Source organism: Pogonomyrmex barbatus, unplaced genomic scaffold (genome assembly GCF_055798465.1).
Source record: "Pogonomyrmex barbatus isolate J1 unplaced genomic scaffold, ASM5579846v1 scaffold7, whole genome shotgun sequence".
Lineage (NCBI taxonomy): Eukaryota > Metazoa > Arthropoda > Insecta > Hymenoptera > Formicidae > Pogonomyrmex > Pogonomyrmex barbatus.
In genome coordinates, this window is record NW_028297171.1 from 2,681,221 (window position 1) to 2,697,399 (window position 16,179).

Genomic DNA, 16,179 nt, shown 5'->3' on the forward strand with positions numbered 1-16,179 from the left:
TGAAGTTAAACGACAACAAGATCGATTACGTGCATTGGGACGATCCCAACGAACTGGTGGATCGACTCCGATTGCTCGACGCTTCGCACCGAGCTGGTAACAACGCTCACGACAACGAGATGCTGTCGATCATCGAGGAACTTCGCGAAACCGGCATTATTATAAATTAATCGCGTATCGATGAAACGAGCCAGTCGATTAACGTCAGTGAGGAAAAAAACAATTTTAAATTGTATATCTTATCTTTACTATTAAACATCGTTGAAACATGCGATCCGATGGACGTGAAAAAAATATTAGCTCCGAGAGGCGACGACTCGTTGAGGAATTGCACGCTCCGGCGAGGAGAAATTTTCCACGAAGACGTGTCATAATTCGGGGATACGACGATCTGTGGCAGGCTGACATCGTCGAGATGCGTCCGTACTCGAGTTTCAACAGAGGTCATCACTACATACTCACCGTCATCGATGCGTTGAGCAAGTACGCCTGGGCCGTACCGCTCAAGAGCAAGGTCGGAAGCGAGACGGCTAACGCTATCGCTAAGATAATTCGAGAGAGCGGAAGATGCCCGAGAAACTTGCAAACGGATATGGGAAAGGAATTTTACAATGCTGATGTGCAACAACTCTTGAAAAAACACAACGTTAATCATTATTCCACGTATACGGTGTTGAAGGCATCGATCGTCGAGCGATTCAATCGCACGCTTAAGAACGACATGTGGAAGATGTTTACGCTCAACGGCACTTACAAGTGGGTCGACGCGCTACCGCGTCTCGTGTCAGATTACAACGCGCGCAAGCATCGTACTATCGGCATGCGACCCGTTGACGTAACTCCCGCGATCGCCAAAAGACTCTTGGATACGGTATACAGCGCGATAAAGATCGCAGGTCCAGCAAAATTCAAAGTAGGCGAATCGGTACGCGTGAGCAAGTACAAGACACTTTTCGAAAAAGGTTACACGCCAAATTGGACCACCGAGGTGTTTAAGATCGTTAAAGTGCAACGTACTAATCCCGTAACTTATCTGCTCGAGGATTATCGCGGAAAATCGGTCGCGGGTGCGTTCTATGAGCACGAATTGCATCGCGCGACTCATCCGGACGTGTATCTCGTGGAGAAAGTACTACGCAGGAAGGGAGACAAGGTTTACGTCAAGTGGCTGGGATTCGATAGATCGCATAACTCATGGATAAACAAAAGCAGTGTGATTTAATTCATTTTTTTTATTTTTATAATGTATTAAAAAATAAATATACACTGTATACATGTATACAAAGAGTTTTTTATTATTTTTTTTCTTCCATTACATTTTTTTAAACTATACATGTATGTAACTTACGAGAACACATGTAAAACTATATGTATTAAGCCGAGTATAAATTAAAAAAATCGAAGAGAGAATTAAAGCTAATTCCTCAGCAGGATCTTGGTTGCTATTATAAATTATATATAAAATAAATTTGAACAACTAAATTTGAACAACTAAATTTTATTGTAAAAACTACATATAAAAATTACATATAAAAACTACAAAAAATACATACATCTATACTACATATATAACAGTATAAAACTACAAGAATACATACGTTCATACATACATACACAGATATGATACATAGGTACGTACATACATACATACATACATACATACATGCATATATGCATCATATAAACTATATAAAAAATATAAAAATATATGTACATTGTATAAACATGTATATATATATATTACAACGGAATCCGCCAATGTCCCCACGGTAACGTCTCCGTCGAATCCGGTACGATGTATCGTTTGTCGTCGTATGGACTCAGAGCGATTTTCGACTCGGACACCGTGTATACTTGGTGTAGCTTGGATCTTATACACGACTGGCGACGAGTCATTTCGATCTCTTCGTTCAAGCACCGCGTATAATCGTCGAATGTTATTGTTCGCGTTACGACGTTATTCTTTACACCTTTCGCCTTTTTAATGTCTTTTCTACCGTCCACCCTCACCGCGTACATCTTCGCTCTGAGTCCGACGAATTCCGTCATTATCGCACCGTTATTCTCATCCTTCATTAGACCGGGTACTTTTTTATTCGCGAGAGGCATCCCGTACGCGTTGTCCGTCGGATAATCGCTCGTATCGAATCTAGCGATATCGCGTTTCATCGCCTCGTACACATCATCGCACTCGATGTGGTATACGAGACTGTCCGTGTCGGTGTACATGATCTTACATTTCTCGCGATACAGCGGTGACATGTATTCGTGGTGAAATTCGTACAAGCAGATTTTCGATATGTCGAGTATACACATACCCACGTAAATCGGCTTGTTGAATTTTACCTCGAGTTTACGCAGTTCGACGGCGATTAAGTTTTCCGCAAAGACGCTGCGGCTATGGAAATTTGGTTTCGCGATCATTGCCTCCGCGCCATACCGTCCCATTTAGTCAAAAGTTTAACGTCGACGTGATTGCGCACATTTTCCATTGTTTTACCGAATACCGCGTTGTTCATTAATTTGTACAAATTTTTCTCAAAATCATTTTTCGCGTACGTTCTAAAGTGTGTATTGAGTTCGATGTAATCGCGAAGCCAGGCGGATTGAGCAAATTGTAATACGCGATGTATCTTTGCGATACGAAGACCATGGCGCGTACATTGCTGCAGGTTGCGATAATGGATGACGTACCGCTTCTTATCGTATAACGTCGCGAGAAGTTTATCCTGCCGCGTGCCGGGTGGTTTATCGCGCGCCGGACAGAAAGGTAGGTCAGTGTGTCGATCGTGTAAATGATGCGGATACTCGAGATCGACCTCGAGAATATAACCCGTAGACGAATCCGGAGCGATCGCGCTCGCGTCAAAGTTCTCAACGTCTTCCATCCATCGAAATTCGGCATAGGACAGCGGTTGACACATCGCCCATCCGTACAGATTATTTACGTCAAAGTACATAAGGTATGATGACGGTTTCGACGGGTCGTACGAACGCATGTACTTGTTATTGGCCTGCGCGTATCTGCCGGAACATTGACTGAGACCGCCGCGTATACCGCGTTCGATAAACATAACCATATCGATGTCGGTGAGCAACTCAAATTTTACGCGCGTATGTTTCAACATGGCGTCCCACGTGAAACCTGGCAATGTGTAGTAATGCGCGGGATCGAGTCCATAACTCGCGACGCAACTTTCGCGGAAATTTTCGAAAACGTCGGCCAATAACAAGACATCGGTCTTGAGATATAGATCACTGTATTCGCCGAGCGTTCGGATGGAGAACCGCTGCCAGACGTTCGCGGCGTGCGCGTAGTCGTTCTCCGACACCGTGTCACCGGTCAACGAGCTATAGAACGATTCGCGCGGTGGTAGGTGCGTGTCCTGCAGCTTGTCCGCGCGATCCACGTATTCGTACGGAAAGACACCTTTGCGCGTCAACAAATCAAAATTTTCGTTTGAGACCGTGGAAAATTCGGAACGTAAAATTTTTAATTTTTCTTTCGTTAGAAAAGATGCCAATTTATCAAGGCTGGTATTTAAAAATTTGTACGAATCTATGAATCGCAAGCGTACGCAAGTTCGCGAATCTGATCTCTCGGTGGTATCTTTAACGTGTTTTGTAAACGAAATATATTTTTCTTTTGTTATCGGCAGCACGTCGATCCTGCCTTCGAACGCCGTAGCTATTTCCGTGATGATAAAGTGCGCGTCATAACCGGATAAGTTGTGAAATACTATGGGAATGCAATACGAATCTTTATAATTTAGATTATAATTTAAGTGCGCGGGACCACGATAACGACCAGTAAGATGGCAATGATCGCGTACCCGCGTGTCGTCTGACGCAAATGATTTCTCGCAAATGTGACAACGCGTCGCGCTACGATATGCCTCCCACTGCTCTCTCGACAACGTTTCCATGGGGACATTCGCGGATAACAGAATTTTTATTTGATGCGCCAAATCTTCGAGTTGCCGAACGAACCACGCAACGCAATCTTCGTCGCGACGAAATCGATATACCGACAACGCGTCGTCGTACGAGCATCGCACGTAGTATCCGATGCTAAATACCTCGTGCTGCTGGTAGGTGTACGATGCGTCTTCCCTCTCTGCCGGTTCCGTTCGCCGTAGTACGCACTCCAAGTCCGCGTAAACGATGAATGGAAGTCGTTCCTTATTCGTGTGGTTCTTGAATTCGAGCCACTTGTCATCCTCGCTCGGCAGTCGGATGGCGCAATCGTTCATCTTTTCGCAGTCCGTTGTATGTGACTGCAATCTTTCAGACGAACTGAAGTAATGTAGACATCTGCAAACGGAAAATATGATTTTTAGTATTTAATAAACAATTTTATAAGAGAAATAATAAAATTTGTTAAAATACATACCGGTCGCAAAAGTATTTCTTGCATTTCTTATTGTTTATTTGCGAGCTCACAAGACGGGACAGATCTTTGATGTACGCAAAGTGCCCCGCGTTGTCGTCGCGCGGATCCTGCACGTACAATAAATTTGCGTGCTTCTCCATCTTCCTTGATGTCAGCCGTATCGGGAGAATCTCCTTTTCCTTGATACCGTAGACGTTGATTGAGATGTCGTTGAGATGTTCGAACTTCTTAATTTGGTTCAACGTCATCGGAAACGTAATGTCTTGGAGATTTAACACCGTCGTATAATGCGGGTACGACAATTCCCGATTTGTATTTCTTTCAGCCGGATGCAGAGCCGCGACCACTGACCATGCGAAACACGCATTATCCGTTGATTGCACGTTAATTACCGCTCGCTTTAACATAATTTCCCGCGGTAACTCGATGTAACATCCCGCGTGCATTGGATTATATTTGTTCACGTTTATAGTCAAATTTAGAATTCGCGACAACGCCCATCCACTGTCGCGTTCTTGGAATTCTTCGAGCGACGCCAACGTGGGTTCGATGACATGCTGCTCGTACCACTCGTCCAAATTTGACACTCGAAAGAGTTCACTATTTTTAGTGTTTATACTTTTGTTCGCGCGTTTATCGCCCGTCACAAACTCGCCGTTAAATGCAGTGTTCACTTTCACACTATCGTGTCTTTCTATAATGTCTCGCACTCGTTCGAGCACTACACCACCAGCGTCTTCTAAAAATTGTCGCGGCTCGATATAGTCCACATTGATCACCGCACCAGTCAATATACGGCTTTCAAATGCCGTATCGATTTCTCGCCAAACGAGAGATCCATTGTCTCTACTGGTGCTCGCGTACTCACCACCAACGTGCACGAAACGTCTTTCTAGTTGTACCTTTGCACCCGCGAGTCGTGCGATCCTCGCCACCACAGATTGTCTATTTGCAACGGTGAGTCGAGGACGCTTAACACGGCTAAGTTCTTCGAGTTGTTCGATGCACTCCTCACATCGTTGCAACCACGCGAAACACTCCACCAAGGTAGCGACTTGGCTGCACTGCTCCAGCAGCTCGCGTTCCACTCGCTCTAGGTGTTCCATATTGCAAAATCGTGATTTTTTAAAATTGTTGTATTGTCTCATCAAAAAACAATTTTACATTTTTTTTACTTTCTTTTTTCTTTTTTCTATAGCTGCTTTAACTCGAAGCCAGTATACAAAGCGTTGTATTTCCGCCATGTCTGGAGATTGATGGGAATAGAACAACCATATATGATTATCGCTTCTTGGAATTATCTCTGCTACTTTTTGCCGCGAGAGAGGTAGTAATATATTGTATGCGTGTCCTCTATAATGATAATATGTGCACGCTTCCAGAATTATTTCCGCTCTCTCAGAAGGAGCGGAGAAGCAGAGAGTCGAATTGTAGCGTCCCTTAACTCTTGGACGAGAAATCGGGAAATGGGGAGTTGAGGTATAGTGTCTCTTTATAAAATACACCGCCACGTTCACTGATAGATGAGAGATTGAATCCCATAACGGAGAACTTGTTAATTCTTCCAATGATCTTTCCATATTGTTTTTATATCACATCACACTCTTCCACTTGCATATGCCTCGTTCACAATATTGTCTTTTTTCAATTTGTGCAAATTGGGCACATGTTGCATGGCATTATCACACAGACGGACTGTTGGCAATTGGAGCAAAATCGGCTGTTTAGCGCATTGAGAGTATCTATCTCGTGCTTCCTAACGGCATACAATACTCCAATGTCAGTGTCCGCCAGACGAACCATGCATTCGGCACACAGAGTTAGTGCACCACCCGTTGAATAATAAAATTGTATTGAACAATACTTATTATTATTCAACGCAAGGAGTTCCGAACGGGTAACAATTTTTTCTGCATAATCCGTAAGGTCATCACTTTGATCACTTACGTAATTGCTATCGTCAGACAATGCGTGCTCTTCGTCTTCAATATCAATGTCAATATTGTCAATCTCTATTTCTATTTCTTCTTCATTTTCAAACACTTCGTCCACTATATCCACAAAGTCTTCCTCATTCATATTAAACACATTTTCTATATTCAACACATTATCCATTTTCACCGTCAACTATTTTTTTCACATTAGACTTCCATCTACTGTGCTCCTGCACACCGCATGACCCATTATATATATCATCGACAATTTCTTTGTCCCTTGTCGGAGCATCATCATAGGTCTCCCCGATTTGTTTATAGCAGCCGGAGTATCGGCGCTTCTCTTGACACGCCGCGACACGTACGCCGATTTCGGCGAAAAAAACCATCATAAATCTCCCCGATTTGTTTATAGTAACCGGAGTATCGACGCTTCTCTTAACACGCCGCGACACGTACGTCGATTTCTACGAAGAGCTATCTTTTCACGGGCTCTTCCTAGAAAAAAATTTGAACGAATCGCGCTCCTTTGCGAACATGTCGCTACATGTTTGATTGCAACAATGAAATTCTTAGAAAAAAGGGGGAGGGGAAAGGTGGGGGGATTAACGGTTTGCCATGTCAAAAAAAATTTACGCGATCAGTCCTCCTCCATCGAACGATCTGCACGACAAAAAAAGGTACTCCGCTCCTCCGTCGTTCGAACAACACGTAATGTATTCTGCCAAAGGAAACAATGCACCGTACAATGGCGAAAAACAAAAGAAGGAATGTAACGCGTAAGTTTCACCTGCATTTTTTTTATTTTTTTCTCTTTTTTTCAATATTGTGCAGTATTATATATTTAATTTTCACAGTATTTCGGTGGAGCGTCGCGCGGTGCGCTTACTGAGCAGACGTTACGCTCTGACGGCCACGGGTTACAAATTTCTGGAAATTGGAATCAACGTTGGTCCACCGAGCTACGTGGAGATCGCTCTGGGAGATCATCGGGGACAGGAATTGATACTGTCTCTCGAAACGTGGAAGGGACTCTACGAGCAGCGATGGAATATCTATAAATTGCTGCGAAATGATTACAAAGACAATTTTATAAGCGTCGGACCGTTAACCGTCAGAATTTGTCTGATGAACGACGTTACACTCGTACGTCTTGAATCTTTGAACGTACGCGTAACGATGATCGAATCAACGTTACGTCGAATGTTTGCTCTGGACGAATGTATCGATGTGACGTTCGATCGACTCGTCAGATTCGTCGATACGATCGATACCAAGTATACGCGATTCTCCAACATCGCGTCTGTTGTAACAGATCCCGAGGAAGTGCCGAACGCGATACGCGATTGCGATACATTCGATAGACGTCAACTCGTCGATTGCGAGCTGTTAGCTTTAGTTTTTAGTGTATAAGAAAAAAACATGTGAATAAAAACATTTCACACTTAAAAATGTATTCAATTTGTTTAAAAATATAAACATATATAATATGCAAAAAACATATATTTCTTTCATTTCTTTCTCCCCCAACATAAAATAATTAGAAAAAATAACATTCGCCATAAGAGAGAGAGCCGCAACGGAAGAGATAATACGAGAGAGAGAGATATTTATTTTTTACTCGGCGGCGGCGGCGGCGGCGGCGGTGGCGACGGTGGTGGCGGGCGCGGCCCCCCCCCCTCCCCCCTCTGACGTCATGTCCACGCGTCCAATTCGTTATTTATCTTTTGGCAATTATTTATCACGGTGCTCTGAAGGCATCAATCGTCGATTCAATCGCATGTTGTTTACGTTCAATGGCACTAGAGCGTAAGCTAAGAGCCATGACACTAGGGCGTAAGCTAAGGGCCCTGGCACTAGAGCATAAGCTAAGGGTCAAGAGCCCTTGTTGAAAAAATCCTTCAGAATCATTCTGTTCCTCGTACGAGACGGACTCATTCTACCATACCATACCAAAACCAATATAAAAATGCAAAAGGAGGAAAAAGAAATGGAAAATTATAAGAAACAAATACACGATCCAGAATTTGATTGTACTGTAAGTAACTAAAAATTATTTAATAAATAAATATAATAAATATAATAATAAATTTTTATTTTCTTTTTAAGATACAGAAAACACAAAACCAAAAAACAAATTATACCACAATGCTGGGAGATCCGGAACTGAAATGCATCAGAGGCCCAAACAAATTTAATACAATACGAGTACAATACTATAGTTGTATATTTTACGAAACCGTACCACCTAAACGCAAGATATGTGGAGACTGTTTTAATCCAGCCGAAATAGGCGCAGAAAATTTTAAAAAATTACCCCTTCCAAATGGCATAGCCACGCGAGTATTAATGATAATAATATACATGAGAAAACACAATGTATAAAATGTCATAAAACACTTTTACAATTAAGAAAACTATTAGATTGCGAAAAATGTATTAAAAATTATATAGTAGAAAAAAAACCAATAACAGAAGAAATGTACTTGTTTTAAGATATAATATATAAAATAAATATTCAATAACACAATAATCACCTAATAAAATAAACAAAAAAATAATCACCCAATAAAATAAACAAAAAAACGAGACAGATATTTTTTTTTTACTCGGCGGCGACGGTGGTCGCCCAACACGCGCCGTCCCCCATCCCTCTCCCTCCCCGGAGCTCCTCGGTTGCGCGCCGTTCCTCGGCAGCGACGGTGGTCACCCAACACGCGCCATCCCCCCCTCCCCCCGCCCCGGAGCTCCTCGGTTGCGCGCCGTTCCTCGGCGGAGACGGTGGTCACCCAACACGCGCCATCCCCCCCTTCCCCCGCCCCGGAGCTCCTCGGTTGCGCGCCGAAACCAATAACAGAAGAAATGTACTTGTTTTAACATATAATATAAAATAAATATTCAATAACACAATAATCACCCAATAAAATAAACAAAAAAACGAGACAGATATTTATTTTTTACTCGGCGGCGGTGGTGGCGGGCGCGGCCCCCCCCCCCTCCCCCCTCTGACGTCATGTCCACGCGTCCAATTCGTTATTTATCTTTTGGCAATTATTTATCACGGTGCTCTGAAGGTATCAATTGTCGACGCTGTTTACATTCAATGGGTCGCCCAACACGCGCCGTCCCCCCCCTCCCCCCGCCCCGGAGCTCCTCGGTTGCGCGCCGTTCCCCCCGCACACCCGCACCCCCCTCAACGCTTCTGAGTTAGAACCCGCCTTATATTCCTACTCCCATTCGGGTGGTGTATCTGAATTTTTATAAGATTCCGTACTTGCACGGTTTCTACAACTGAGATACCATCGAGATATAATGTCTGTCAAATTACAAAAATATTGAGTTTAATATTTTTATAATATTGAGTTTAATATTTTAAACATTAGAAAGATACATGTGAATAAATATACGTACTGCTTCAGTTGGATAAGTAATTTTTAATAAATCTCTAATATAAGTCAAATAATCAAATTTCTGCAATGCCTTTTCACTTGCCATTTCTTCTCGAGCGTTAGATACTAGATGCGATACTTTTGCGTTTTTCTGTATGCAATCACGTTTTTTTGTATGCACGTCAGCTTTCTTTCTCACATTAGACTTCTACTGTGATTCTGCACATCCCATGATCCATTATATATCATCGACAATTTCTTTGTTCCTTTGTCTAAATCGGAGCATCATCATAGGTCTCCCCGATTTGTTTATAGCAGCCGGAATATCGGCGCTTCTTTTGACACGCCGCGTTCAATCTCATGCAATGAGTCTTGTGGAGGCATATCGTTGAAACGTCTTCGTGGCATCACCTCGATACTAATTTTGTGCGCGAAGAATCACCGGTGCGCGAAAAACAATTGCTTTTGCGTGAAAAACTTTCAATGCAACGTCTTTGCAATGGCATTACTACGCATCATCATCTGCGCAAGATACAACGAGGCAGAGTACAAGGGTAATTTCGTGGTATATGTGGAGGAACAAACTATTTATTATGTTAACAACAACCCTCTCGTTGGTGTTGCGAAACTGCCATAGTCAATATATTTATATGAATATATATTAGTTCATTGGCTTCGGCACAGGATGAGGAGGTAGAGGAGGAAGAAGAGAACAATTATTCAGAAGTCCCCCGCGCGGGTTAATCCCGCGGTATGTGGATGAAGTCCCCCTCCTGTGAGTAATCCGGAAAGGGTAAAATTATTTCTTGGATTACTAACATTTTCCTTTTGTGTATTTGTTAAAGTAACAGTGATTTTTTTCTTGGATTGTTAAACATTTTTTTGTGTATTTTTACGTGACATTTTCTTGGATTGTGACATTTCTTTTTGTATTTTTTAAGTGACTTTTTTTATGACTCTTCTATCTCAATCTGGTGAGTTTTTTTTACTTTTTTACTCGGCGGCGGTGGCGGCGGACGAAGCGGCAGCGATGGACGCGGCGGCGGCTCCCCCCCCCCCCGTGACGTCATGTCCTTCGAGTCGCAATTTTCTATTTGTTTATCTATGTATTTATCTTCTTTTATCTATTTGTTTATCTACTTTTTTATTCACTTGTTTATATCCTCTTCACCGAATCCTATTATCTTATCTATCCTCTCCTTCCCCACGGCTCAGTTCAAAGGATCGCTGCCTGTGACTTTCCCCTTCCTTCTTCTCCGCGCCCTCCCTTTCCTCCCGCATACCCGTACCCCTCTCGGAGGACCTGGGTTAGAACCCGCTTAGTATTACTACTTATATGTTTTAATATTTAAAATCGCGCATGCGTTAACCTAAGGTACTGCTCGACTGCATCTGCGTCATTTTGAATGAACATCCGTAAGTTTAATTTTCTGCGGATGTTACACGCTTAATGGTGCGTTCCACTTAACGCTCGCAATATTGACTTGGTGCCAAATATAAATATCAAATTAGAATTCTTATAATTTAATAATGCATCTGTATAATTAAAAATGAGCATAAATTTGACAATATTAGTCGACTAAAAGTTTAATATAAAAAGTCAACTTTAATATCCTCGGAAATAGTTGACTTTAAGTCGACTTATTGTAAAACAAATAAAGTCAACACAAATTATTACAGAAATAGTCGATTAAATGTCGATTAAATGTCGACTTTACAAGTCGACTAAAAACAGTCGACAGTTATTTGTGCTGTATGGGCTTTTACATATATATATATATTGGTCAAACGGGTGTCACCCCTTGTCGGACAATAATCCATTGTCCGGAAAGTTATTGCAATAAGAATATTCCATTTTGCCTATTTCGGACTTTATATATAAATTTTTTTATCTAAATTTGACTTTATATATATATATATATATATATATAAAGTCAAATTTAGATAAAAAAATTTATTTAATATAAAATGAAAAAAAATTCTAAAGCAGAATTGAAAAATAAAGATATTTAAGATCTTTATAATAAAAATGTCTATGTCTTGTAGTGCATCAGCCATATTACATTCATGTAACTACTTGATATTAATCACGTGACGTCATTGTCTCTCTTACGTCACATTATGTAATAATACATAAGTTTTGGAATCAACTTTCAGACTCAGTAAATAGAGGAGTTAGCGGTCTAATGTATAGTATAAATGTCTATGGCTGACGCTCATAGCGCAGCATCGCAAGATGGACATGCTGTGGATACGCCAACGTCCATGACGCTGGTGTGCCATAGATTATGCACTGTTAATATGATGGGACGCTGAGAGAGGCGGAGTGGCCTTCGACGCTCGGCCATAGACTATAAGGATACTAGGCAGATATATATATATATATATATATATATATATATATATATATATATAGATATATATATATATATATATATATATATATATATATACCAGGTGTATGCATAAGTTTTTTCCGGTTTAATTAAGAGATGTCGCCAGCGAAAAGTACGCAGCGTATTAATTTGACACATACATCATTTTGTTCGTCTGACATTTAAAACTACAAACACACAAGTTGAGTCCGCCAAAAACTAGCGTCTTTGTTTTATCGTTCAGTGATCATGTCGAGTTTTGTGCCTGAAAAAGAACAGTTGCCGCACGCATTGCTTTTTTTATTTAATCAAAAGAAAAAGGCTGTTGAAAGTCATCGTTTGCTGGTAGAAACGTATGGTGAACACGCTCCATCGATTAGAACATGTGGTTTCGACAATTTAAAAGTGGTGATTTCAATGTGAAAGACAGTGAGCGCTCTGATAGACCACAAAAATGCGAAGACGAGCAATTGCAGGAGTTATTGGATGATGACCCAACTCAAACTCAACGGCAATTAGCAGAAGCATTACATGTATCACAAGAAACAATCAGCAGACGTTTACGAGCAATGGGAAAGATCAATAAACTCGGTAAATGGGTCCCACACGATTTGAATGAACGTCAAATGGAAAATCGCAAAGTCACTTGTGAAATGCTGCTTCAACGCCACGAAAGGAAATCATTTTTGTATCGAATTGTGACGGGTGACGAAAAATGGATTTATTTTGAAAACCCGAAGCGGAAAAAATCGTCGCTTTCACCTGGCGAAGCCGGGTCCATCAACACCAAGGCCAAATCGCTTCGGCAAGAAGACCATGCTCTGTGTCTGGTGGGACCAGAGCGGTATTGTGTATTATGAACTCTTGAAGCCCGGCGAAACCGTTAATACACAACGCTATCGCCAACAAATGATTAATTTAAACCACGCATTAATCGAAAGACGACCGGAATGGGCCAGAAGACATGGCAAAGTGATTTTGTTACACGACAATGCGCCGTCTCACACAGCAAAACTAGTGAAAGACACCTTGAAATCGCTTGGATGGGACATCCTTCCGCACCCGTCGTACTCCCCAGACCTGGCGCCATCTGACTATCACCTCTTCGCATCAATGGGGCACGCGCTCGCAGAGCAGCACTTCAGCAATTTCGAGGAAGTTGGAAAATGGCTCGATGAATGGTTTGCCGCAAAAGACAAGCAGTTTTTCTGGCATGGTATTCATAAATTACCTGAAAGATGGGCGAAATGTGTAGAAGCCGATGGCCAATATTTTGAATAAAAAAAAAATTAATTTCCCTTGAAAATTACGTGTCTTTTTTTACTAAAAAACCGGAAAAAACTTATGCATACACCTGGTACATATATATATATATATATATATATGTATATATATATATATATATATATTGATATATATATATATATATATATATATACTATCTAATACATTCCGCAGTTAAGTGGTTAATAGGATATATTGTTTGTATATTAAGTGATAAATATGTATTAAAATAAGAGAGTTAATATGTAATTAGCTAAATAAAGTATTAAAAATAATAGAAAACATATAAAATTACAATTAGAAAATAATAAATGCTGGAAAAAATAAGGTATAACAATAGTAATAATAGTAAATGTAATAGTTGATTAATATGTATGACAACAACATTGACAATAGTCATTATTTAATAATAGTATTATAATAATAATAATTAGGAGACTAAAACGGTGAGATAATAAGTACAATGGCGCAACGGAATTTAGCTAAAATAATTTCTAAGTACTTTAATTAAAGTAATTTCTAAGATGGCCGCCCGGTGCAGGGACGCCGGCGAGTATGTGGCGAAAGACGCGGCCGGAGAGCCAATCATGATCGTTTAAATTTAATATAGCGACGTTTAGGCCTGTTCGTAAAAGCTTAAGGCGAAAAAGTTTTTGGTGCTCGCTCTCCGGATGTAACAGATTCTCTCGTTGCGCTAACTTTGTGAATAGCTGTCATTGTATTGATTTCACAGATAATTGTTTTGGCAATTGTGTATCAAAAAGTTAAAAATATTATAGTGTAACAATAGTATAATAGTATTATATTAATTTTTGATCGTGTTGAAAAAGATAAATAGCAAAAAAAAGATAAAAATGATAAATAAATAAATAGTAGTAAATTTAAAATCATTAATATTAAAGGAAATATATTAATAAATTGGTAGTATAATTATGTAAAATATAATTATATAAAATTAAATTTTATAAATATACACATTTTATTACCTTTAAAACGCTTATGTTTTTAAATTATAATATTACAATTTAAGATTAATTTTGTTAATGTATTTGAAAATAAGTGGGAATAGCCAAAAGATGGCGGACCAATCAAAAGTTGCTTTCTCGTGACCAGTCTCTTATGTGTCTCTACTACAAAATGCGTGACGTCATTGAAGCGTGAGTGATTGATCAGTGCATATCAGTTCATATCAATTCATATCATTTCATTTGACGATCATATACAAAACTTATATATTCTTGAAAATCATAAATACGAGTTAATTAAATTGATTACACAAACTTATTTAAACGTAATAATGCTAAACGTAATAATGCTAAAATGCCGTACTTCGTGTGAAACAATAAATAAACATAATTTTTTGATTCGACACACGTTGACAAAAATTGTTATATTTAAAGGACAATAAATAATATCTTTATATATTTTATATTTTTTTAATTAGTACATGATTTTATAAATTATTATATAATTTTTATAAAATGTTAATAAATATATTTGTTCATTTACGGAAATCTTTATTTTATTTTTGAATTATCCGCCATTTCAGACACGGGGCAGAGCCTAAATATCTCGAAATATTTCGATCCAATGTTGGTAACAACAGGCATACACTTTTAACATGGAAAAAGTGGGGGACTAGCAGTCCAATATGATCAAAGATCTTTTCTTATTTTAAGGATGGAGGAAGTTTCCGTGAAGGATTTCTCGAATCTCCTCGTTTTATAGATGAATCTTGAGTCTCCCTTCCAAAAGAAAGGAATATTTTAGATATTTTTAGATTATAGGTGGAGACAACACCATTTTCTGACGCCTACAACTAACTGTGGCTACGGTATATAGCGCTATAAAGGCTTCGAAAGCATTAACCAATCAAAATAATTCTATGAATTGATCAATCAAAAAATGCTTCGAAGCATTTGTAGCATCAAGTGGACTACACCCTGTGACTACTGTTTAGAGAGCAACTTGAAGGAACGTAAAGAATATAACCTATATTTTTAGTTTTATTTTGATTTCTTATGGCTTCTCATAATATTTTTTCTACAAAATAATAAATTAAATATGATTGCGCAATATATATCAGTGCAATTATAATATCATATCATAATATAATATATATTATAATATATTATTATTATAATATATATATATATATGTTTTATATATATATATATATTTTATTATAATAACAATTTCATTTTCCAATCCATCATCTGATAATGAGTCGTCCAGAAATTCGTTATCCATTTTAATTATACAATATAATGTAGTAGTGAATATTAGTATTTAATAGCACACTATAGTTATTTTGTTATATTTTCTGCTAATAAGATCATAGTTTTTGTCTCAAGAAAGCTCTCGACTTCCCTTGAGATAAGAGAGCTAATAAGGATTCTAGTTTGGTCAAGAAAAATCTATGAAATGCAATTTAGCCAATAAGAAGTTCTTATTCCTCAAGGAGCATCTATGAATACGGGCATTAATTCGCGCCTAATATGACATAGAATCAGATTTGAGTCGATGGAAACGCGACAAATCGCACTCATTTCAATCCCGCTTCGGTCTACAAATCTTTACTTCCGATGGAAACAATATATTAAATTTAATCCATACCAAAGTAGAATCGAATTGAAGTCGATAGAATCAGGAGTGCGTTCCGTTGCACGCATGGACTGCATAAGATGATAGCGCATTATTATTGCGCTTGAGCACATTGGCTTGTTCCCTTTTTTCCTGCGCATAGAAAAACGAAACAGATGCGCATTATTATTGTAAACAAACATGGCAGATGAAATGCCGGC

General features: G+C 39.4%; 2 protein-coding genes across 3 annotated transcripts in view; one reads left to right on the top strand and one right to left on the bottom strand.

Annotated features, from left to right (window-relative positions):
• The window catches only part of LOC105427777 (uncharacterized), a 53,464-nt gene extending 38,575 nt beyond the window's left edge, over window positions 1-14,889 (top strand). For both annotated transcript variants that reach the window (XR_016140961.1, XR_016140962.1), the window contains one exon: window positions 8,437-14,889. The gene's annotated coding sequence lies outside the window, so the exon portion shown is untranslated. The remainder of the gene's footprint in view (window positions 1-8,436) is intronic.
• LOC148934914 (uncharacterized) lies at window positions 4,381-5,541 on the bottom strand. Its single transcript, XM_089083493.1, has one exon. The coding sequence runs from the start codon at window positions 5,539-5,541 to the stop codon at window positions 4,381-4,383; it is 1,161 nt and encodes a 386-aa protein (XP_088939619.1).
• Window positions 14,890-16,179: the final 1,290 nt, after the last annotated feature.

What these genes read in the sequence shown, in the direction of transcription:
- LOC148934914 (XM_089083493.1), bottom strand. Translation starts at nt 5,541, where the DNA reads ATGAGACAATACAACAATTTTAAAAAATCACGATTTTGCAATATGGAA.